Genomic DNA, 25,365 nt, shown 5'->3' with positions numbered 1-25,365 from the left:
CTCATTTCTGCAAAAAAAAAAGTAGAGGGAGCAACAACAGGGGAGGGCAGTAGATGGAGGGTTCCAGAAGGAGGAATTACAGTGGTGTCCCGCAAGACGAATGCCTCGCAAGACGAAAAACCCGCAAGACAAAAAAAAAAACCGTTTTTTGAAAAAAACCGTTTTTTGAAGCACTTCGCAAGACGAATTTCCCTATGGGCTTGCTTCGCAAGAAGAAAGCCCATAGGGAAATCTCCGGGGACCTCTTTTAAATGCTGGCGGTGGGGAGCAAAGCCTTTCCCCCCCCCCTCCGGCCTTCAGAAGAGGTCCAGGAAGGCCGGCGGGGGGTGAAAGGCTTTGCTCCCCACCGCCAGCATTTTAAAAGCGGTCCGGGATAGCAGGGAAGCGCTTCCCACTATCCCGGACGGCTTTTGAAGGCAGGCGGGGGGGAGCAAAGACTTTCGCCCCCCGCCGGCCTTCAGAAGAGGCCTCTTCTGAAGGCCGGCGGGGGGCAAAAGTCTTTGCTCCCCCCCCGCCTGCCTTCCCGGGGGCTTTAAAATCGCCCCGGGACAGTGGAGAAGTCCGCTGTCCGGGGCGATCTTAAAATGCTGGCGGGCGGCAGTGGTGCCGCCCGCCAGCATTTTAAAAAACCCCGGGACAGCGGAGAAGTCCTCTGCTGTCCCGGGGTTTTTTAAAATGCTGGGGGTGGGAAGAAAAGCCCTTGTCCCCCCCCCCAGCCTTCAGAAGAGGTCGGGGGACAGACTGTCCCCGGACCTGGTCTGAAGGCGGTTTCCATAGGAACGCATTGATTGATTTTCAATGCATTCCTATGGGAAATCGTGCTTCGCAAGACGAAAAACTCGCAAGACGAAAAAACCTGCGGAACGAATTAATTTCGTCTTGCGAGGCACCACTGTAACCCACTTAGCACCTTGGCCTGACAAGAAAACGGGAAGAAGGGGTTTGAGACTGCGGGAAGTGAGGAATTCCCCGCCCCTCTATGGGTCTTTGGCCGGTCTCCCAAGAAGCCCTGCTCTGCCACAATGCTGGAAGGAGGGGTCCCTCTGTACCTGTCCCGATCCAAGAGGCCACATCTGCACGCCGTGACACCAAAAGGCGTGCACACAGTTCTGCACCACCGCTGTGAAGAGAAAGAGGCAAAAGTGAATTCAGAGTCCACTGCAGTCGCGTTCCCCAATTTCACTTGAGATGTCTCACACTGGGCTTGGAGATGCAGCTGTTGCAGGAATCTATGTATTGGCTGGGGGGGGGGTGTTGCCCCTCCAGCAGATATCATGCGCATTCAGCCCACTACCAAAACTAGCACAATCGGGTTTGTGACTTTTGTGATTTGTCCCCACAAAACGCTTCATCACAGTTTCTTCCTATCTATTCCAAGGGCCTTTGCTGCACAATACCAAATGTAAGAATTCACTGATAAATGTACCTATGCACTGGCTCACTGGGAAAACTTCAGAAATTCATATAGACATGTGAGCTCAGCTGCTCAGCAGCCCCTCTACCTGAGTGAAAATCCCTGGCATCCTGATACCTGAATGCCAGACAGGTAGCCATTCCAGAAATAACAAAGCCAGATGAAGACAAAAGGGTGCGATGAACTTGGCTGGGAAACAGGGAAATGTAAATATCTCTTTTGCTTCACTTGATGGGTGTTTGGTGGAGGGCAAGGAGAACCATGGGGCAGGGTCTAGGATGCTCAGATTACGGCCACCAGATCTCCCCTTTCATGATGTAACCGTGATGTAGTTTGGGGGGGTGTAACATGGGGATGAGCAGCTAATAAAAGTTTGGGTTCTCTTTTGTTCGGGGCTTCCATCTTGTTCCACCTTGTAGCAGGCGGGAGTCCTGTGGCGACAGTCTTCAATAAAGACCAAGCCTACTGGCTGCTGTTTTGCTCTGGTATTCCTGGCTGGTGTCCTTGTTTTTTGTCCAAGGTAACCCTCAGATTTCTCCATTAATACAGCTTTCTCTGAAGTCGGGAGGAAATTCTTCTGAAGTGGCACTAACATCCTCAAGCTAAAAGGGGCCCCCAAATGATAACCTAGCACAATATCTTGCACAGCGATCAAGCCACTGCGTGGCCCAGAACACACACCACCCCAAACAGAGAACAGGAATGATGGGGCAGCAGGTTGGGGGAAAATAAATCGTTTAGCCCTCCAGTTAACAGCTGCCACCAAGATGCTCTGGGGGAAACCAAAGCTGTTGGTATCAGAACCCCGAAACGCAACTTTCTCTGGGACCCACTCAGAAACAACTTGGAAGAGAAGGAGAGGAGAACACAGGCTCCAGGTGTAGCGGAACAAGCAGGGGGGTGGGCTGGAGAGGGCAGGCGGAAGGGACCCACCGACTGACTCCACCGCCACGTCAAAGGCGAGTTCTGGGGGATACGGAAGCAGCGCGCCTCCAAGGCTGACAAACCGGACACTCCCTGGGGAAACAACAACAACAATATAATAATAATAATAATAATAATAATAATAATAATAATAATAATAATAATTTATACCACGCCCATCTGGCTGGGCTTCCCCAGCCACTCTGGGCGGCTTCCAACACAATATCAAAATACAGTAACGCCTCAAACATTAAAAGCTTCCCTAAACAGGGCTGCCTTCAGATGTCGTCTAAAAGTCTGGTAGTTGTTGTTCTCTTTGACATCTGGTGGGAGGGTGTTCCACAGGGTGGGCACCACTACCAAGAATGCCCTCTGCCTGGTTCCCTGTAACTTGGCTTCTCGCAGCGAGGGAACCGCCAGAAGGCCCTCGGCGCTGGACCTCAGTTTCTGGGCAGAACGATGGGGGTGGAGACGCTCCTTCAGGTATACTGGACTGAGGCCGTTTAGGGCTTTCAAGGTCAGCACCAACACTTTGAATTGTGCTCGGAAACGTACTGGGAGCCAATGTAGGTTTTTCATGACCGGTGTTATGTGGTCTCGGCGACCGCTCCCAGATCGTTTTGGTGCCTGCAAGAAAGCACGAAGGCGACACTCTGCCGACCCACCAACCGCCTCCTCTCTCTGTACTTACTGTTCATCAGAACCATCACTGTCTTGCTGTCCAGCTGTGTCACCTGGACCGGGCCAGTACACAAAGGTTCTGTTGAGAAACGTGTTTATAACACAAAAATATATAGGGCATTTTGAGTTCGGTGTTCATGTCTACCTCCTCTAAATAGTCAGGTGCTAAGGTTTCCCCCTGTTTCAAGGCAACCAGACCTGCTTTTGCTTGGTCGGCAAAGCACCCCCCCCCCGCTCCCAGTTCTTGTTCTCTGGGAATGGGCATAGCCGGAGAGGGGGGCCCTGGATCCACAAATATTATTGAAAAGCATCGAAAATACTCAATTATCTGGGGTTCTGCACCCCACCCACTCCGTCCAGCAAAAGCCTGATTCCTGCAATTTCCTATTTATTCCCCCCCCCCACAATTTCCCAAGGAAAGCTCCACAACTTTGGCTGCCCCCCCCCCAACAAAATTCCTGGCTACACCCATTCTGGATTAGAATACAGCCCCTCCAGCTCTGGATATCCCTGCAGCCTGATGCTTTTGCAAACACACACACTTGCAAGTGCTCTTACTGCTGCCGTCATCGATGAACCAGGAAGTGAGGGAATTGAGGTTGATGATCTGGAACTGGACTGCCTGTCCTGGGGGGCCCTTGGTCACTCCGATACAGACCACCGGGTACTCCTCATTGGGGGACGTCAGCATCTCAAAGACCGGAAGCGGCGAGGGCAGCGGGAAGTCGAAATACTGGCAAAGGAAGGGAAGGGTAGTTGGACAAGCCTGCAGACGTAGCCCTGCGTGAATAGCGGCTGCGATCGTAGAAGCCAACTAAGGTTACCAGATTGGCCAATCACCCATTCCCACCACCCTTCTGAGTAATACCCCTCCCCACCTTCTCACTATATAGAAGGGTCTGGTGACTTCTGTTTCAGTGTATCTGAAGAAGTGTGCATGCACACGAAAGCTCATACCTAGAACTAACTTAGTTGGTCTTTAAGGTGCTACTGGAAGGAATTTTTTTATTTTGTTTTAAATAAATACTATGTTCGGGATGTTGATGCTGCAGCGATGGTGGTGGCACAGGGGCGGCCGCCGCCTTGACCTCAACCACCACGTTTCCCCTTCCTCCGAGGCTTCTATCTCCATGATCCTGGACAGCCCCTGAGTTGTCGGTTCTTCGGTGGTGGTGGGGAAGCGGTGTGCGGTGGGTCAGGCATGGAAGGCGGAGAAGGAGGGCCGAGAGCAGAGGCAGCAGTGAGACTCGGGCAGTGCGATGCCTCCCTTCCCATCAGAGCAGCCCCAATCCCATTCCTACTTGCGTGCAAGCAGGAAGGGGCAGGGATCCCTCTGCTGGGAAGGGAGGCTTCCCGTTGCCTAACTGAGAGGTCCCTGCCCCCTCCTGCTTGCTTGCAGGCAAGTAAGAGTTGGGAGGCTGCTCCAATAGGCAGCATGAAGCCTCCCTTCACAGCTTAGTTGCTGCGGTCAGGGAAGGTGGAGGCAGCCCGGAAGCTGCATCTGAAACCCCCTGCACTACCATCATATGGGGACTTCCAAGCAGCTCCTGAAGGAAGCCAGAGCCAACTGCTCCAGGCTGCTGAGACTGTGTTTCCTGGGGACTTTAGATGAAATCCGGGGACATTCCAAGCATGGAATTTGTCCGGGGACTTGTTCACAAATCCGGGGACTGTCCCTGGGAAACGAAGACGTCTGGTAACCCTACCATAACACCCTGCTGATCATCATCAAGACGCTTGGTTTTTGGTCCCAAGCTCTCGTAGGAGGCAGCTGATTCGCAGGAGAGCTCAAGACCAAAGAACAGGACATTCTGGGATCCGGTCCGAAGCTGGCATGGCTTCTGCTGGTGCCATAAGGCATTCACTGCGCCTTCTCTTCCCTCTGGTAGAGGCAAAGGCCCTTACCTTGACCAGCATGAACTTCTGCATGGGCTCGTACCATTGCAACAACACCACACCCGCCTCCAGCGCACCACAGAGGTAATAGCAGCCGGTCTGTGCGTTCCTGGCTGCCAAGAAAAGAGAAACAGGCTGTCTGGGAATGGTGGGGTGCAGAGGAATAGTGGGAGGAACCAGCTGGGGAACCCCCAAGGGAAGAAGGCTCAGAGCCAGGGGGTTAATAATAATAATAATAATAATAATAATAATAATAATAATAATTATAATTTATTATTTTTACCCCGCCCTGGTTTCCCCAGCCACTCTGGGCGCCTTCCAACAAAGATTAAAAATACATTAAAATGTCACACATTAAAAACTTCCCTGAACAGTTTAGACGTCTTCTAAATGTCAGGTAGATTGTTTATCTCTTTGACATCTGGTGGGAGGGCTTTCCACAGGCGGGTGCCACCACCGAGAAGACCCTCTGCCTGGGTCCCTGTAGATTTGCTTCTCGCAATGAGGGAACCACCAGAAGGCCCTCGGCGCTGGACCTCAGCGTCCGGGCAGAACAATGGGGGTGGAGACCACAATGAGTGGTCGGAGGGAGAAGACTGGGAGGAGGAAATGTCGGAAGCTGAAGAAGGGACAGGGCTTAATGGGCAGGGAGAGTCTGTGGCAGAGAGAAGTCCAGAATTGTCTCCCAGAACCAGGAAAGGTATGAAAAGGGAAGAGGAGAGGTTGGCTGGCTGAAAGCAGGCACAGTCTCCAATTGCTTGGGAAAAGCCCTGGAAAGGAGGAGACTTAGACGGCTGTGGAGAGGCAGGGACTTAAAGTCTCGGCAACTGATTTTCTGTTACGATATAGAAGCAATGCAGCTGCAAACTGCTAGCTTGAAAAGTAAACATGATGGAATGTTGGGACTGTCCGTGGCAAACAGAGGGACAGTCAATTCACAGTGCGAAGCACCGGAATTAGCTCAGAGTGTAATATGAGCTCTTCCGTTTGTTCCTGTCCAGGAAGTGCAGGAAGTGTTTGTCACTAGACTGCTGGAGTTTGAAGAGAGCAGTCATGTTTTTTGTAATGCTGCAAAGACAGAAATAAAGGCATGTAAATACGTTTCTGTCTATCTCTTTCCCCTGCCAGGGGGCAGGAAAGAGGGTGTGTGTTCTTCTCACGTTTGAGAAGAATCGCCTATCGGGACCTAGCCTGCGCTTGCTGGGGAATGCAGCCAGGGAGGTCAACAGGGAATCATGCCGGGTGCTTGGGAGAGTTGCCAGTTTCTCCTGATATGGGCTTGAATTCCCGACATTTTCATGGAGTAAGACCATCGGCAATGAGCTGCTCTGCTCATTAGGCCTGAAACTCAAATAGGTCCATGGCATAGCTAGCTGTCAACTTACAGATTTGAAAATAAGGCACCAGCAGCCTCGAAAATAAGGGATCAGCAGCCAAAATAAGGGATTTTCAGAGCACAGCTATGTTTAACTTCTGAGCCCTTCCCAGCCAAAGGCAGAAAGCCCAGCCAGCAGCCAAACGAAGCCTCAAGCGGTGGTTCCCACAGCGCAGCAACCCAGCAAAGGGGATGCAGCAAGGAAAACCACCATCACCTCTCCGCTGGGAAGTGCTGAGCAAATGTGAGTCCCAAGGCAACGCGGCCGATTTGATCGGCACAAGGCATGCAAGCTCCACCCCCCAGTCGTTCTTAGACTCCTTATTGGGTGAGCAACGCAGCCAAGCAACACAGTTGGAGCCTCGCTCCTCCCTGGCGGGCAGGGAGGGAGGGAGAGGAGCTGCTTCCTTTGAAACCAGGAAATTTAAGGGACATCATCAATAAGGGACAGCAGCAGGACACAGCGCTGGGAGATAAGGGACTTTCCCGCCAAATAAGGGACGGTTGACAGCTATGGTCTGTGGAGATCATGTTTTTGCTAATAGAGAGTTAGCTCCAACTTTGAACTCTGTGATTACTGACCAGCATACTCAACAACTTGGATCCCCCCCCCCAAAAAAAAACCACACACAACTCAGTAAGTTTTGTGTCTGGATTTTTCCACTCTCTGTAAATGGTAGCCCTACCTCCACGCTTATTCTGGATTCGTTCAAAATTCCCATAGGTGTGATTTCGTGAGCCCAGACAATGAACCTGACCATGAAGGGTTGGGGTGTGAGAATGGGAGCTCTGCTTCCCCCTGCAGGTCAGGAATGGCACTCACCTGTGCAACATTTCTGGCACCCCTTTGTATCCGGGATCTTGGTGGTGACGATGTTTTTCCTGAGGAAGGAGGAAAGAAGGATTGATGGTCGGCTGGCCATGATGGGCAGGTGTGGGAAGTGGCAAATGGTGAGCCAGAGATGACAACAGGGACTCTTTTGAAATTAAGATTTGCACTGCCAGAAAAAGAACTTGGCACCCCCATACTGCGCTGATGGAGCCGGAGCAAAAGGAGAACCGTTCTCACATGCACTCGCACTCCTCCTTGCCCTTGTCCCACAGTTCTTGGCGTGGGTTACCTGGGGAGTAGCCGGTGGGGGGAAATGTAGATCCCGGGGCGCTGGTCTCGGCGGCTCTGCTCATACAGGCCCGGCAAGTTGTGGGAGAAGAGTTGGGGGGCCTTGCCTGGTTAGAGGGGGAGGAGGAGGGCAAGGAAAGAAAAAAGGATCAGTGTCACTGCTGCTTCAAGCGGGCATACCGTATTTTTCGCTCTGTAAGAAGCACCTTTTCCCTCCTAAAAAGTAAGGGGAAATGTGTGTGCGGCTTATGGAGCGAATGCAGGCTGCACGGCTATCCCATAAGCCAGAACGGCTAGAGGGAGCGCTGTGCAGTGCTCCCTCTAGCTGTCCTAGCTTCTGGGTTAGCTGCGCGAAGCTTCCGTAGGGCACAGGGAGCCTTCATCCCCGTGCCCTGCAAAGACTTCGCGGGGCTATCCCTGGCTTTTGCGGGAGGTGGGGGAAGGGACAGAGGGAAGGGACAGAGCTCCCCCCACCTCCCAGAAAAGCCCCCAAGAGCCGCGCTCCCTTTAAAGAGCCGCATGGAACATGTGTGCGGCTCTTGGGGACTTTTCCCCAAGGAGGGAGAACGGCAGCCTGTCAGTGATGGGCTGCCCTTCTCCCTCTTTGGAGAAAAGTCCCCAAGAGCCGCACACATGTTCCATGCGGCTCTTTAAAGGGAGCACTGAGCAGAGCCTGGGATGCATACAGGCTCTGCTCAGTGCTCCCTTTAAAGAATTTTTTTTTCTTGCATTCCCCCTCTAAAAACTAGGTGCGTCTTATGGAGCGAAAAATATGGTAATCCTCCAAGGGTGTGGATAGTAACTCCATTCAGGCCCCACAGATGGTATTCCCAAGAGCAAGCTAACTAGGAGTGGCCTGTCTGCAGCTTTCAGTCAAGGTGGCCCAACAGAGCCTCCAAGCTCAGAGGCAGTTTATCTGAGCAGGAAAGGATTAGAAATCAGGTAGGTGCCCTGCGTCATGAAGTTCAGGCAACCAGCTGATGATTTATTTATTTTTTTGTTTTAAGACTGCATCCACAGAGCCGTTTGTGAAATGTTTAACTGTGCATCTGCAGGGACGACTTGGTTGTTTTTTGAATTCTTATTTCGTGTGTGATTAATTTTTATCCTGTGCACACTGTGTTGGTGGTCTCGGGTTGTAATGCAGTTTTTGCATTTGCAAAATAAGCAAATAAATAAGAAATGATTATTTGCTACATCTGGGTAGCCACTATGAAAAAAACTAGAAAGGTCTCTTTTGGTCTAATCCAGCAAAGTTATTCAGTTATTAATGGTGCTAAGGATGTTTTACTAGAATTCAGCCAGGCATGGGCCACACTGTCCCCGAGCCCCACCAGAGTTTTATCCTAACACTTTCTTATGTACTGAGTTGAATAGGATCCAAAATGCAGCAGTCTGATTGGTCCTAGAACAATAGGATCCAGAATGCAGCAGTCTGATTGGTCCTAGAACAATAGGATTCAGAATGCAGCAGTCTGATTGGTCCTAGAACAATAGGATCCAGAATGCAGCAGTCTGATTGGTCCTAGAACAATAGGATCCAGAATGCAGCAGTCTGATTGGTCCTAGAACAATAGGATCCAGAATGCAGCAGTCTGATTGGTCCTAGAACAATAGGATCCAGAATGCAGCCATCTGATTGGTCCTAGAACAATAGGATCCAGAATGCAGCCGTCTGATTGGTCCGCAGGAGCCACCCAATCCAGCTCCAGATGGAAGTGAATCCGCAACCCGATTGGCCTACAGGAGAATTCCGGAATCAGCCAATCACGTGGGGCCTATTGTGTAAATAATGTATATAAAGCAGACATTCTGGGGGAACTTCCATTCTTCCTCACCACTACGAGCTGAATAAAGAACATGAAATCTACTCTCGACTCCGAGTATATTTCACACTTGCAGGCATCAAAACTGGTCTTGCCCATCCAGCCCTCTGCCCTGCAAAGCCTTCTTCCTCTCCGCACACCCAGAGCGCTTCCCTTATCCCTCTCCATTCCGCTCTGACTTGGCTTTCTGCATTATTCACCCACTCTTCATTCTGCAGGGATCAACTCACCAGAAAGCGACATGAGGACGTTCCCAATGCAGTAAACCCAAGTTGTGCGGTTGTGATAGAGCTGCGGCAGGGATGGAAGAGGGAGAGAAGAAACTGGAGTCAGGATATGGGAAATGGAACCAGCGGCGTAGCGTGGGTTATCAGCACCCGGGGCAAGGCAAGCAATTTGCGCCCCCTAACCCGGGGCAAGGCAAGTACAGTAATTTACTCTCCCAAGCAGCAGCAGCGAGGCTTCTCTTTCCCCCGCGCTCTCCCGGAGCTGCCTCTTTTCTTTCCTTTTTTCCCTTTCTCCAAGGCTTTTCGCTTTCTCTCCTTAATTGATTCCCCCTCCACACCGCGGCGTTTCCTGGCTGCTCCCCCCCCCTTCCCCTCTCTCTCCTCCTCGCTCTGCTTGCCTTACCCTGCCCTGCCTGAGGGCGCCCTGAGGAGACTCCGCTCTCCTTTCTGACCAGGCAAGGTGGAAAAAGGGGGGGGGAAGTCTCTTCCCGCCCCCTCGCCAGACTCCCTGCTCAGCTCAGCTCACTACCCAGAAGGCCAGTGGAGAGAGAGCCGCAATTACCATAAAGCTCCTCTCCCTCCGCTTCGCCAAGCTGTCAAAGCCCGGCAGCAGCGGCAACGGCAGCAGCAGGCGCAGCCAGACCCCCACCAGCCAGCCCGCCCGCCCGCCCGCCCGGCTTCCTCTCCTTTTTTTGCCCGCGGCAGAAGGCTTCGCTCTCCCCCTTCCGCGACCTCCTTGCCAAGCCGAGCGAGCGCGGGCTCCCTAACCCGTGGATTTTAGTAGGGGCAGAGAGCTGCTAGTGCGAGTGCGCCCCCCGCCCCAGTTGCGCCCGGTGCGGCCGGCCCCCCTGGCACCCCCCACGCTACGCCACTGAATGGAACGTGAAAACTATTTAGCAGGGCCTTTTCGGTGCTGGCTCCTCTCACCTGGTTCCCTCTCCCAAGGGAAGTTTGCCAGGCTCGTTTGCTGTTGGTTTTTAGTTCTCTGGCTCAGGCGTTTTCAAGACTGCAGAGTGCCCTTGGGTGGGTTTGTGCCGTTTTATCCCACACTGCCAAGCCAATAACCGCATGGCTGATTTTTAAGTGTAGTTTATTCTTAGTGTCTGTTTCGGCGATCGTCTTAAAGAGGTTATAGTTGTATTATAATTTATTCTAAATGCATTTCTATGGTTTTATGGAGATAAAAGTACAAGGCTCTGAGCGTGGCTTCAGCTAGGGAGGGCAGGATATAAATAAAGTATTATTATTATTAATGAAATGTACATCAAGCACTTCAAATGGTCAGAAAGCCCGTCTAAGTGCTGAGGGTGAAGCGGGCAGGAAGATTCTCCGAGTTCTCACTGTTTTGTTATTCTGTGAGAGTGCCTCAACCCACACTTATTCCTAAATTTCAAGGCTTTCACTTGATCCATTCAACCAACATCATGACAACTGACTGCCTACTGTGTCCATTTTACAGATGGAGCAAACTGAGGCCAAGCACTGCTTCTGAAGGCAGACAGAGCAGGTCTATGCTTGCCTCAGCTGAGATATGCGAATCCACAATTTTTAATACCTGGATTATTATAATTTTTTTATTGTTATTTTTATTTTTATTACTGATCTATTAATTGTCTTCTAAACCACCACTTCAAGGTGGTTTTTAACACATAAAATAGTTAAAATCACAAAAACAACAGAAACGTTTTTTTAAAAAATCTAAAGCCCTAGGAATAAGTCAGTTCATCTGGCTGTTAACCGGAAGATTGGTGGTTCGAACCAACCCAAGGATGGCTGTGGGCAAAATTCCTGCATTGCAGTGGGTTGGACTAAATGACCCTCGGGGTCCCTTCCAAACCCAGAATTCTATGAAATGACAGCTCATGGTAAAAACTAATTTATCCAGCTGGGAGACTCTGCCAGAACAAAATCTTCTTCGTGTGCCTCAGCCTCGAGAGGTCCGGAGGATGGCAACACAAAAACAGGGCCTTCTCTGCAGTGGCTTCCCATCTGTGGAATTCTCTCCCCAGGGAAGTTTGCCTGGCGCCTTCATTATACACCTTTAGGCACCAGGTAAAAATGTTCCTTTTTAACCAGGCCTTTGGTTGACCTGATTGACATCCTATGCCAGGGGTCAGCAAACTTTTTCAGCAGGGGGCCAGTCCACTCTCCCTCAGACCTTGTGGGGGGCCGGGCTATATTTTTTTGGAGGGGGGGGGAATGAACGAATTCCTATGTCCCACAAATAACCCAGAGATGCGTTTTAAATAAAAAACATGCTGATTCCCGGAACATCCACGGGCCGGATTTAGAAGGCGATTGGGCCGGATCCAGCCCTGGGCCTTAGTTTACCTACTCATGTCCTACGCCCTTTAAAATACGGGGGAGGGGCCTATTGGGTTGTTTTATTATTATTATTATGTATTTTGTGGTTTCATATTTTGATTTTATTCTGTGAACTGCCCTGAGACCCCGGGTATAGGCCGGTATATAAATTCAATTAATAATAATAATAATAATAGTCTTCAATTGTTTCCGCAAAGTGATGGTGATTATGATGTGTTTTGGGGGATAACTGATGCACACTAAGGGATTATCGGCTCAAAATTTGGCTTGCATGCTATCAAAGCTCATTGGTCCTTTTTTCCATTTTGCATCCCTCCACACAAAAAAATTCCCTGTCCTTCGGCCCCCGCGGCCCCCCCACAGCACCTCCTCTTGTCTTACCAGTTCGAGGGTGGGCTCTGCCTCGCTCCGGTTCAAGGCATATATCCCTTCTTCAGCCCCCAGAATTAAGTGCAGCTCTGCAAAAAGGGGGAAGGAAATGCAGCCGGGAGTTAATTGGGGAATGAGCCTCTTGGGCCTTAGTTTGCCCACCCATGGTCTAGCATGTACATATGGCATCTCCTTATGGGCAGTGGGGTGTTAACACTTGCCCTCCCAGACTCTTTCTCCAAGATCTTGTAGCGGAGCCAGCGTCCTTTGAGTTCAGCCACAAGAGAAGGGATTAATACAGCATGTAGCTAGTTTAAGAGGGACGTGGGGGCGCTGTGGGTTAAACCACAGAGCCTAGGACTTGCCGATCAGAAGTTCGGCAGTTCGAATCCCTGCCACGGGGTGAGCTCCCGTTGCTTGGTCCCTGCTCCTGCCAACCTAGCAGTTCGAAAGCACGTCAAAGTGCAAGTAGATAAATAGGTACCACTCCGGCGGGAAGGTAAACGGCGTTTCCGTGCGCTGCTCTGGTTCGCCAGAAGCGGCTTAGTCATGCTGGCCACATGAGTCGGAAGCTGTACGCCGGCTCCCTCGGCCAATAAAGCGAGATGAGCGCCGCAACCCCAGAGTCGGCCATGACTGGACCTAATGGTCAGGGGTCCCTTTACCTTTACTATCTAGTTTAAGACGCTGCTTTCTTGTGATTCTCTGCTAGTCTCTCAGCTGACTAGCTTAGCCGGGTGCCTCAGTTCTGAGTCTAAGGCACTAGAACACCCTTCCCCCAACCTTGTGTTCTCTAGATTTTCAGACTAGAACTCCCACCAAACCCATCTGACATGACTTTGCTGGACATTTTGCCAAATTTTAAAAAAATCCACCCGGGCAGCAATTTTAATCCTGAAAAAAGAGGACGTGTCCTGGAAAAAGAGGGCTTATGGCAACCCTACCTAAAGGGGGAGTTTGTCAGTGAGCGGATTGGCACAAGCACAAAAGGAAGTGTGAGAGAGCAGGTGGGGTGATGGTATAGTGCACAACAGTGAGAACTAGAACCTTGGTGCCAGTGTGGAGCACTGGTGAGCAGACCGGTCTAAAGTCATTCTACGAGACGGGTGTGATTGTTTGAGTTTGTTTCAGCTTTCCTGGTCCCCCCCCCCCCGCCGCCCAGTAAATGGCCCCAACAGAGACCTCGCCCCTCCATGCCCTACCGTTGCTATTTGGGTGGGTCCATGCAGTAGCCGAGGTGACGTGTAAGGGGCACTCGTTGAAAACCTTCTTGAAGAGCACCCTCTCCTGGGGAGAGAGGGAGACAACAGTTATTCATAACGGTACCGACAAAAGCATAGCTGTCAACTTACAGATTTGAACATAAGGGTTCAGCAGCCAAAATAAGGGATTTTCAGAGCACAGGTATGTTTGACTTCTGAGCCCCTCCGAGCCAAAGGCAGAAAGCCCAGCCAGCAGCCAAATGAAGCCTCAAGCGGTGGTTCCCACAGCGCAGCAACCCAGCAAAGGGGATGCAGCAAGGAAAACCACCGTCACCTCTCCACTGGGAAGCGCTGAGCAAAGGCGAGTCCCCAGGCACCGCGGCCGATTTGGGGAATACAGGTGTGGATGATCAAGGCACTCACGGGTTTCTGCTTCTTCTCTGCCTTGCGGGGAAGGATGGGAGGTCCGTGGGTCTGGGGAGTCAGCCGCAGTTCAGGAACTGCAAGAGAGAAAGGCGAGGATCAGCCCCGACTCCACTGGTTCTGAAAGCAGCAGTGGCCAAGTGTACCATTGCAAGACCCCAGGTGGCTGCTTCAGGTAACACTTGTCCGGGAAGAGGGAGTCTTCCCCGCTTGTCACAGGATGGGAGGTGCAGAATGTCTGCTGCAATCTGAGCTATTAACCAAACAATTTAACCCCCGTGTTGACTACATAACTTTATGACCACTGTTCCATAGCAATTGTTGTTAGACTTTCCCATTCACCATATAGATGGGTTTATGAAGCATTTCTGTATCCTTCTGCTGTGCTGAAGAAGAATTCCGCGAAACAGTGGGTATATCTGAAATCACTGTTCACAACGTCTGTTTATGAACTACTTCGGCAGCGCTAGATGCCATAAACAAAGCTGTTTTCACCAGATAAGAATCTGATACATTGCTTTATTCAGAGACTTGCATAGTCTACAAAGACTTTCAGAGATTTATGTTTATTTGGTTTCATATTTTCAAGAGAATCCGTTAAGAGTGCATATTTGGTGACTTTCAGAGATTCATAAGTTTTCTGTTTATGTGACTTCATATATTTCTTATTATATAAAGAGTGTATATTGATATCGTATCATTGTATTTGGCCATCTTGCTGCCTTGCAATCTGAACTATGCCTACTCAGAAGTAAGACCCGCTGAATTCAGCAGGGATTCGTCCCAGCTACGTAAGGTTCAGTGTGCAGTGTTTCCGGTAAACTGTTCCAGAGTATTTTTGTTTACTCAGGAATGGAGGCAGGCAGTAAACAGGTAAGAATATGTGGTTCTTAACAGCACAAAGGACTGACCTGCTTGTTGAATTAATTGATGGACTAATTGTTTAGCCCCGGGGGGGGGGGGGTAAGCCTTTATTATTCTCCTTTGATATATTTGTACTTACAGTTTTACCTGGTAAATCTCCCCTGAAAGGCAACTGTTTGAAATACACAAGCGAGCCTGGAAGAGCATTCTGCTGGTTTAATTATAATATTAACTGGGTGAGGACTCTGCCAGCTACCCTCAGCAGAAGGATGGAAAGAAATCTGGACTGGAGTTGTGTTTTTGCAGAGGAACCAGCATGTTGGGATACGGAGCGAGATGACAGAGGGGCACTTCGGATGTCTGCTAATGGAGTCTCTTTGTTTGGGATGTGGCGTATTATGGCTCCTGTGAGCAGAAACTGAAAATGGAATTATCGGAGTGTGGATAACAACAGGGGAAAATATTTCATACAGAACTACGAAGGTGAAAGTTGAACAGACCAGTGGTTGAAGAAACAAATGAAAATTTTTTTAAAAAAGAATATATGATTCTTTCAGTGACATAAAAGGTAAAGGGACCCCTGGCCACTAGGTCCAGTCACGGACGACTCTGGGTTGCGGCTCTCATCTCACTCTATAGGCCGAGGGAGCCTGCGTTTGTCCACAGACAGCTTCCAGGTCATGTGGCCAGCATGACTAAACCACTTCTGGCGAACTAGAGCAGCTCACGGAAATGCCATTTACCTTCCCGCCAGAGCGGTACCTATTTATTTACTTGCACTTGACATATTTTCGAACTGCTAGGTTGGCAGGAGCAGGGACCGAGCAACAGGAGCTCACCCCGTCGCGGGGATTTGAAGCGCCGACCTTCTGATCAGCAAGTCCTAGACTCTGTGGTTTAACCCACAGCGCCACCCGCGTCCCATTCAGTGGCATACTTAAGCTAAATTAGGGTTTGGGACTGCTTTGTGGACATGTATACCAAAGGCTTCATGGGGAAATAATACAATTAATGTAGCTCTTTTGAGGGCTCAGGTTACTCTAGCCTCGAAAATGTGTTCTACCAATACACTTTGATTTCCTTCAACAGAATCAAACTCACCCCCGTGGAATGACAACTATCAAATATGTGAACACGGACCAGTGGATGACTTGATGAAAAAGGATAACTCCCTCCCCTGCCCCAAGGGAAACCTTTATTATTCTCAGATTTCAGCTAATGGTCTGTTTCTGTACTGCAAAAGCAGGTAGTGAAATGATCCCGGGTCATTTGTGGTTTTGCATCTGTGGAAGACAGCTCAATTAAGGATTCACTGCCTCGTTTAATTGTGCTCTCTCTTGATCTATCAGGGGATACATCTATTTTGATGCTTGATGTATTTAAATCATAGGTGCTGGTCAGATCTCCGAAACGGGACCAGTTGCTCTGTAACAAGCTGCTGCCAAAGGCTTTGAGGGTATTATTTTGCCTCATGTTTTAGGTTAGTGGGCCTGTCCACACTTCCTTTAGGTCCTGCACCTTCTTTGAATTTGTATCGGTTCAGTAGCACCGGTCTAAAAGCTTTTATGTCCCAACGAAAAGCCGCTTTTTACCATTGTATCAGAAAAAAACAAAACTCTTAAAACCTGAAGAGAAATTTGTTCCCCTCCTGATCCAATCCATTTTTTGGGCCTCCTGAATGAAAAAAACACACACTTTCCCTCATGGTGCATTGTGTGAGACCATTGTCTTTGAAGTCCATTGCTGTCCAGTTCTGGTTCTCAGCTCCAAGGTATTTAAAAAAAAAATATGTGTTCCCCTTTTGTGCTCATATAAGCATTGTGATTCCCGTTTGAGGAATACTCTCCCCAGGGAGGCTCACCTGGTGCCTTCCTTACAGGTAAAAGGTAAAGGACCTCTTTTTTTCTCCTCTTTTTGATTTGGATTGCAAACTGTAGAAATTTTTCGATTTTGTTTCGGACTGTAAACTGCAGAAAGTTGAAGCGAGGACTAAACTTTGACCCCCCAATGGATGGATTGTAATATTACAAGTTGTTTTTCTGGAATTTTTTGCTGTTGACTGCATATGTTAGGATTTGAGAAAGAACTGCTTCCCACGGGATCTCCTCTTTGTGGATATTTCCCCCTTTTCTTTTTCTGAGTTGATAAAAATCAGCAAAACTTTTAAAAGCAAAACTTTTAAAATTTTCTCATAGGCCTAATTAATATTTATAGCGAGGCTGGACTAAAAAATTGGGATTACAATTGGAACTTTATTTGGAGACTCTGCATTTTCCTTGGATTACAATCGTGATCCCCAATTGGATTATAATATATTTACCTCTTTGGCAACCTGCGGATTAGCCCGAGTGGGGGCAAGAAGATAAATAAATTTACCAACAATTGGATCTCCTCCATTTACAGATAATTGGATTTCGTTTTTCTCTGTTTGTCTTTCGGCAGTGGAAGTGACTCTGGTTATAAAGTGGGCTTTGATACCAAATTTACCATATCGTTATAAAAACCTGGGACTTTTATTTGGACTATTATTTGGACTATTTGGAAATTGTATGTTTGTATTTTGATTACATTTGCTATTTGGTTTATTGTGATAACATATATCATTGGGTTAGCTGGAATTTAAGAAGATGTCTCATTTGCCGAAAAAGGGGGCAGAGGGGGGGGGGCTCCAACGGATAGGAGAGCTTCAAAACAGGAAACAGAGTTTAGAACAGAAATACTGAAAACGTTCGCAGAAATAAAACAAAGTGAGAAAAATTTGGAGACAAAATTAGAACAGGTAGATAATAAAATCGGAAAAATGGACAGAAAAATTGACGAGACAGTTAATGAACTGAAAGGACAGATCAAAGAGGTATCAAAAAAAGTGGATGAGGGACTAAAGAGGACAAAACAGGAGATGAAGGAGATGAAGCGGGAAGAGGAGAAGATAAAGAATGAGATGGTGGAGTTAAATAAAGCACAAGAAGACATAAAAGATTCTATTGCTATGAATGAATTGAGACAGAGGGAAGTAAACTTAAGGCTGAGACAAGTTCCGGAGGTACAGAATGAAAACATAAAAGAGAAATTAACAAAGGAAATTGCGCAGTGGCTGGAGCTGCCAGAGGAAGATGTTGCAAAAACAATACAAAATGCATTCAGAATGAAAATAAGAACAAGCAAAACAAAGAAATTTCCAGGCGATTGTTTGGTTACATTTAAGGATAGAGAGATGAGAAATTTGATTCTACAAAGAAATAGAGAGAAAAGACTCTACATAGATGGGAATTACATAATCATCTTTAAAGATATACCGATAAGGCTGTTGAAACGAAGAGAAGCTTACAAACCACTGGTGCAAACTCTTAAGAAAAACAAGATAGACTTCAGATGGGAATTCCCCGAAGGAGTCTCGTTTTTTTATAAAGGTGTGAAAAGAAGACTGACCAGTTCTGAGGAAATAGGAAAATTTCTGAGGAGATACAAAGAACTACAGATGGGAGAGGAAGAGACCAAGGGAGCAGAGGGAGGACCAGGATCGAAGGGGGAGTCTGAATTAGGAGAAGAAGAGAAGCAAAACGGGGAAAGCTCGCAAGAAGAGGAAGAGGAAGAAGAAGAGGTAGATAGATTGTAAATTAAAAATTAAATTTATTTAATTGGAAGAAGAATGGAGTTGAAATTTTGGAACTGGAACATTAATGGGATGAATGACAAGAAGAAACGAAACAGAATTGAACAATTTCTAAAAAAGAAAAATTTAGATGTTATTTGTTTACAAGAAACTCATGTGGCAAAAAGACATAGAAAAATTCTGATCAACAAAAGATTAGGGAATGAATTTATATCCTTGGATAAAGAGAAAAAAAGAGGTGTTGTTTTATACATCAAAAATAAAATTGAATCTCACCAACTATTCAAAGATGAAGAAGGGAGAATCATAGCTGTCCAAATCAAATGGCAAGGCGAGAAATTAATAATTGTCGGGATCTACACACCAAACGGAAATAAGACTGATTTCTACAGATCATTGGAGGAAAAACTATTTGAGTACATGGACCAAAAAATCGTAATAATGGGAGATATGAATGGTGTGGTATCATTGGAAATGGATAGATTAAGAGAGGCAAAGAATAAAGAAGGGAAATTGCCTAAGACTTTTTTTACGATGATGAAGAACTGTAACTTGATTGATATCTGGAGACTTAGGCACCCCCTGGAGAAGCAATTTACTCATTATTCAGAACCGAATCAGTCAATGTCAAGAATAGATCAAATTTGGGTTTCGAACGAACTGACACCAAGAATCCAACAAATTGAAATACAAGCCAGAGTGATCTCAAATCACAATCCCATAGAATTGGAGTTAAAAGGCTTTGAAGAGAGATCATTTAGGTGGCGATTGAATGATAATTTGTGGGACGATCAGAAGATGGTCGAAAAAGCGCAAAAGAAATTATCTGAATACTTTATGGATAATGTGGACAAAGGTACCAAAATGAGTATTGTTTGGGACGCAAGCAAAGCAGTAATGAGAAGCTTATTGATTCAACAGAATGCATTGAAGAAAAACAATTAGGAAAAAAGGATAAAAGAAATTTCAAGACAGATCATGGACTATGAGCAAAAACTGATCAAAAAACCCAACAATTTGAAAATAAAGCAGGAAATAAAGACTTTACAAACACAATTTGCGTTGATAATAAATAAAGAAGTTGAGTGGAACATTAAAAGGTTAAGACAGAAAAATTTTGAATCAGCAAATAAGTCAGGAAAATGGCTTGCGTGGCAACTGAAAAAAAGAAAGGAGCAGAATACAATTAACAAAATTAAGATAAATGGAGAAGAGACAACCGACCCGAAAGAAATAAGAAAAGGATTCTTGGACTTTTATAAGCAATTATATAAAAATAAAGAAAGGAACAATAAGGAGAAAATAGAAAGATATCTAAGAGAGAAAATGGTGCAAAAGATCCTGACAGACCAAAAAGACCAGCTGAATGGCCCAATAGAAAAAGAAGAAGTAAAAGAAGCAATAAAGGATTTGAAAAGAGCCCCAGGTCCGGACGGGTTCACATCTAGTTATTATAAAGAAATGAAAGAGGTACTGACGACCCCATTGACCGCCGTTATGAACAATATCTTAAAAGAAAGAGACATTCCAGAAACGTGGAAAGAAGCATATATAACATTAATCCCAAAACAAGACTCTGATTTAATAATAATAATAATAATAATTTTTTATTTATACCCCGCCCTCCCCAGCCAAGGCCGGGCTCAGAGCGGCTTACAAGCAATAATAAAAACAAGATGCATGATTACAAACTTAAAAACAAAAATAAAACACAACCATTAAAATAATGGAACATTAAAATATTAAAATGTAGCCTCATCGCAGGAGGAGAAGGAAAAGAAGGGGGGGAAAGAGAGAGAGGGGGGGGGGGATTTAACACAAGTTAAAAATTACAGGCCTATATCACTTCTGAATACAGATTATAAGATCTTTGCAGGAATCCTAGCGAAGAGACTGAAAAATATATTAATAAAGATTATTCACAAAGACCAAGCAGGTTTCCTACCAGGCAGACAACTGAGAGATAACATAAGAAATATAATTAATGTCATAGAATATCTGTCTGATAGGTGTGATAAACCAGCGACTCTAATGTTTGTGGATGCAGAAAAGGCCTTCGGCAACATAATTTGGGAATTTATGTTGAAAAATTTAGAACATATGGAAGTCGGTCAAGAGTTTTTCAATGGCATAAAGGCAATCTATACAGAACAGAGAGCAAAATTAATAGTGAACAATGTTATCACTGAAGATATAAAAATATCTAAAAGAACAAGACAAGGTTATCCACTATCGCCATTGTTATTTATAACGGTTCTGGAAGTCTTTTTAAATGCAATAAAGACAAAACAAGCAAATAAAGGGGGTAACAGTAGGTCAAAATGAGTACAAAGTTAAAGCCTTTGCCGACGATTTGGTACTGACTATGGAAGAACCAACAGAAAGTATAGAGGAGGTATTGGATGAGATGGACAAATTTGGTACGGTGGCAGGATTCAGACTGAACAAAAGAAAGACAAAAATGATTGTAAAAAATACGGATCCAAATATGATTGAATTAATGCAACAACGAACAGAGATAGAGGTGGTGAAAAAGGTTAAATATTTGGGAATTTGGGTAACAGCCAAGAATATTGATTTATACCAAAATAACTATATCCCGGTTTGGAAGGGAATAAAGAAGGATCTGGAGGTGTGGGCCAGAATGAAATTATCATTTTGGGGAAGAATTTCTACGATAAAAATGACGGTGCTACCAAAGATGTTATTTTTATTTAAGACAATACCCATACTAAAGGGTATAGGAATCTTTAAAGAATGGCAAAAAGTGATTTCAAGGTATATCTGGCAGGGGAAGAAGACTAGAATAAAATTTAAATTACTGACGGATGTAAAAGAAAGAGGAGGCTTCGCCCTGCCAGATATGAGACTGTATTATGAAGCAGCCTGTCTATGTTGGTTAAAAGAATGGATAAAGTTAGAAAATAATGAATTATTAGATCTTGAAGGATTTGATAACAGATTTGGGTGGCACGCGTACCTTTGGTGTGACAAAAAGAGGGTTCATAAAGGATTTGGAAACCACATCTTCAGGGGTTCATTAATAGAGGTTTGGGAGAGATACAAAAATATACTGGAACCAAAAGTTCCACACTGGCTGTCCCCGTTAGAGGTCATAAGTGCGAAGAAGACTAATATGAGAAACAAATGGGCCACCTATGGGGAATTGATAACTAATGAGGGAGGAAAATGGAAATTGAAGCCATATGAACAAGTCAAAGATTTAGTTTATGATTAGTTGCACCACTACCAAGTAAATGAAATATTTAAAAAAGATCTGAAGGAAAAGGGTTATGTGGAAAAAGAATCAAGTTTCCAAAAGGACATTATAAATAATGAGTATAAAACTCTGTCAAAAATGTATAAGATATTGCTGGAATGGAATACGAAAGATGAAGAGGTTAAATCGGTAATGATACAGTGGGCAAAGGATTTTGGGTACAACATTCAATTTGAAGATTGGGAAAAACTGTGGAAAGAGCATTTAAAATTTACGGCATGTACTACACTGAAGGAGAATGTGATGAAAATGTTTTATAGATGGTATATGACACCTGCAAAATTAGCAAAGATGTATAAGGTTGATAACAAATGTTGGAAGTGTAAAGACAAGGAAGGGACATTCTTCCATCAGTGGTGGGAATGTAAGAAAGTGAAAAGTTTTTGGGAAATGATATATAATGAGTTAAAAAAATGTTAAGATATACTTTTGTGAAAAAACCCGAAGCTTTTCTCTTAGGTATGGTAGGAAAGGACATCAGAAGAAAGGACTGTAAGCTTTTCCAGTATGCGGTAACGGCAGCCAGAATCCTGTTAGCCCAGAAGTGGAAACAAGAGGAAATACCGACGATAGAAGAATGGAGACTAAAAATGATAGACTATGCAGAACTGGATAAATTAACTGGGAAAATTAGATATACCAAAGATCAAAAGTTCATCGAAGACTGGGGGAAATTTGTGGATTATCTGAAAAATATATGTGGTGTGAATACAACGCTAGTGGGATTTAAAGAGGCACTGTAAAAAAAGAAAATAAGTGTTGTTTATTAGAAATAATGGGAGTAAGGAGGAAAAATGGCAATACGAAAGAAGGGAATGTGTATTAAATGTATAACCACGGATGATTGTCAGAGACGCTGAAGGAAGTCAAAAAATAACTATGATTTGTTGTATGCGGGATTAAACGAAAAATTGGACGGAAATTTATAAAATGTATAACAATAAAAATTATTATAAAAAAAGAAAAAAAACACGCACTTTCCCTCATGGTGCATTGTGTGAGCCCATTGTCTTTGAAGTCCATTGCTGTCCAGTTCTGGTTCTCAGCTCCAAGGTATTAAAAAAAAAAAATGTGTTCCCCTTTTGTGCTCATACAAGCCATTGTGATTCCCGTTTGAGGAATACTCTCCCCAGGGAGGCTCACCTGGTGCCTTCCTTACAGGTAAAAGGTAAAGGACTCCTGGACGGTTAAGTCCAGTCAAAGGCAACTATGGGGTTGCGGCGCTCATCTCGCTTTCAGGCCGAGGGAGCGGGTGTTTATCCACCGACAGCTTTCCAGGTCATGTGGCCAGCATGACTAAACAGCTTCTGGTGCAACAGAACACCGCCAGAGCGCATGGAAAGGCTGTTTACCTTCCCGCCACAGTGGTACCTATTCATCTACTTGCACTGGCGTGCTTTCAAACTGCTAGGTAGGCAGGAGCTGGGACAGAGCAACAGGAGCTAAACCCCGTTGTGCAGATTTGAACCACCAACCTTCTGATCGGCAAGCCCAAGAGGCTCAGTGGTTTAGACCACAGTGTCACCCGCATCCCATAGCCTTCATTATACACCTTTAAGTGCCAGGTGAAAACATTTCTCTTCAGCCAGGACTTTGGCTCATTAACAACCAATGCCCTTTTAAATTGTGTTTGTGGGAGTGGGGATGATTGGTTTGTTTTTGTTCTTATTTTTATAATAATAATAATAATAATAATAATAATAATAATAATAATAATAATAATACAATTTATTATTTATACCCCGTCCATCTGGCTGGGTTTCCCCAGCCACTCTGGGCGGCTTCCAACAAAATATTAAAATACAGTAATGCATCAAACATTAAAAGCTTCCCTAAACAGGGCTGCCTTCAGATGTCTTCTAAAAGTCTGGTAGTTGTTTTTCTCTTTGACATTTGGTGGGAGGGCGTTCCACAGGGTGGGTGCCACTACCGAGAAGGCCCTCTGCCTGGTTCCCTGTAACTTGGCTTCTCGCAGGGAGGGTGCTGCCAGAAGGCCCTCGGAGCTGGACCTCAGTGTCCGGGCAGAATGATGGGGGTGGAGACTCTCCTTCAGGTATACTGGACCAAGGCCGTTTAGGACTTCAAAGGTCAGCACCAACACTTTGAATTGTGCTCGGAAACGTACTGGGAGCCAATGTAGGTCTTTCAAGACTGGTGTTATATGGTCTTGGGGGCCGCTCCCAGTCACCAGTCTAGCTGCCGCATTCTGGATTAGTTGCAGTTTCTGGGTCACCTTCAAAGGTAGCCCCACGTAGAGTGCATGGCAGTAGCCCAAGTGAGAGATACCCAGAGCATGCACCAGTCTGGCGAGACGGTCTGCGGGCAGGGAGGGTCTCATCCTGCGTGCCAGATGGAGCTGGCAGACAGCTGCCCTGGACACAGAATTAACCTGCGCCTCCATGGACAGCTATGAGTCCAAAATGACTTAACAATATTATTCTCCTTTAAATCTATATCTTATCCGAATTAACTTCCCTCCGCCCCTCTTCTGGCTTCACTGGGGTGGACCCCCAGTGTTTTTGCCTTGCTGGACTTTGTCCTTGAACTCTGACCATGCCTCTTACTTGCTCGGCGGAGAACAGGGAGGAGTGTGAGCGTGCGTAGAAAACCGTGGTGTACAAGAGGAAGAAAAGTTTTCCATTTGTCCCTCTGTTCACATTTGCCCCTGGCCCCACCAAATGACTCCCAGGCTGCGCACCTGGTCCTTCAGGAATTATAAATTTTGTGGTTTTTTATTTATTTATCCTGTATCTTTACTTGTGAACTGCCCTGAGAGGTATGGATGAAGAGGTATGGACAAATAACAATAACAACAACAATAATGGATTCCGTGCCCAAATGTTGGGGCTCCTGTTTCTTTGCATTTCCTTGAGGAGCTCGTACCTGATCTGGTGCTGAGGTGGCAGGCCTGGGCACCCACTGGAATAGGCTGGTGAGGAGCCCGGCCCGTCACAGGCCCACTGGAGCACCGTCCTCGGAGTATGGGCTTGAGAGAGCACCTTGGCATGGATCGTTCCACCGCCGTCTCATCCGGCGAGACCCGGAGCTTGGGCTGCAGAGGGGGGAGAGAGAGGGCAGAGTTCAGCTAATCTCCAGACACCTTCCTTCTTTCCCCACATAAACCATACCTCTCTCAGCCAGCCAAGCCACTGCTCACCCCAAGAAGAGGAGCTTTTGAACGGAAGGATCTCTGTGGATGCCAACAGCCTCAGGGCCTACCCTTTGTTTGTGTCAGGTGTGCGTGCAGGAGCCGGGCCCTGTGCCCAATAGGACTCTGCAGGACTGGGGCCTTCCTAAGTTTGTTCTGAAGAGGCAAGGCGCGGCCACACAGGTGAGGCCGATTGGTAACTCACAGCACCTGGTGGCAAGAGCCGGGAAGGGATACAAGCTCAGCTTTTTCCCCTCGGTTCTTTGCCACAGCAACACGTTCCCTGCCTTGCTGTGTTTGGTTCCTTGACTCCTTGCTTCTTGACCCTCGGCTCCCTGACTTCGTGACTCCTTGCTTCTTGACCCTCGGACCCCTGACTTCGTGACTCCTTGCTTCTTGACCCTCAGATCCCTGACTTCGTGACTCCTTGCTTCTTGATCCTTGGAGCCCTGACTTTGTGACTCCTTGCTTCTTGATCCTCGGACCCCTGACTTCGTGACTCCTTGCTTCATGATCCTCGGACCCCTGACTTCGTGACTCCTTGCTTCTTGATCCTCGGAGCCCTGACTTTGTGACTCCTTGCTTCTTGATCCTCGGACCCCCGACTTTGTGACTCCTTGCTTCTTGATCCTCGGACCCCTGACTTCGTGACTCCTTGCTTCTTGACCCTCAGATCCC

At 46.6% G+C, this 25,365-nt stretch overlaps 1 protein-coding gene across 2 annotated transcripts in view; it reads right to left on the bottom strand.

Annotated features, from left to right (window-relative positions):
* The window catches only part of MAP4K1 (mitogen-activated protein kinase kinase kinase kinase 1), a 72,579-nt gene that overhangs the window by 1,994 nt on the left and 45,220 nt on the right, over positions 1 to 25,365 (bottom strand). For both annotated transcript variants that reach the window (XM_083753751.1, XM_083753750.1), the window contains 12 exons: positions 24,423 to 24,591; positions 13,783 to 13,859; positions 13,360 to 13,444; positions 12,170 to 12,246; positions 9,467 to 9,527; positions 7,412 to 7,517; positions 7,114 to 7,172; positions 4,925 to 5,028; positions 3,578 to 3,752; positions 3,030 to 3,098; positions 2,348 to 2,431; positions 1,050 to 1,120 (listed from right to left, as the gene is read on the bottom strand). In XM_083753751.1, the coding sequence (XP_083609877.1) occupies positions 1,050 to 1,120; positions 2,348 to 2,431; positions 3,030 to 3,098; positions 3,578 to 3,752; positions 4,925 to 5,028; positions 7,114 to 7,172; positions 7,412 to 7,517; positions 9,467 to 9,527; positions 12,170 to 12,246; positions 13,360 to 13,444; positions 13,783 to 13,859; positions 24,423 to 24,591 (1,137 nt within the window). The remainder of the gene's footprint in view (positions 1 to 1,049; positions 1,121 to 2,347; positions 2,432 to 3,029; positions 3,099 to 3,577; positions 3,753 to 4,924; positions 5,029 to 7,113; positions 7,173 to 7,411; positions 7,518 to 9,466; positions 9,528 to 12,169; positions 12,247 to 13,359; positions 13,445 to 13,782; positions 13,860 to 24,422; positions 24,592 to 25,365) is intronic.

The sequence above is a fragment of the Podarcis gaigeae genome, assembly GCF_964106915.1.
Source record: "Podarcis gaigeae genome assembly, chromosome: 8".
NCBI lineage: Eukaryota > Metazoa > Chordata > Lepidosauria > Squamata > Lacertidae > Podarcis > Podarcis gaigeae.
The sequence above is the reverse complement of the archived record's forward strand: the minus strand, read 5'-3'. Positions and strand labels throughout refer to the sequence as shown.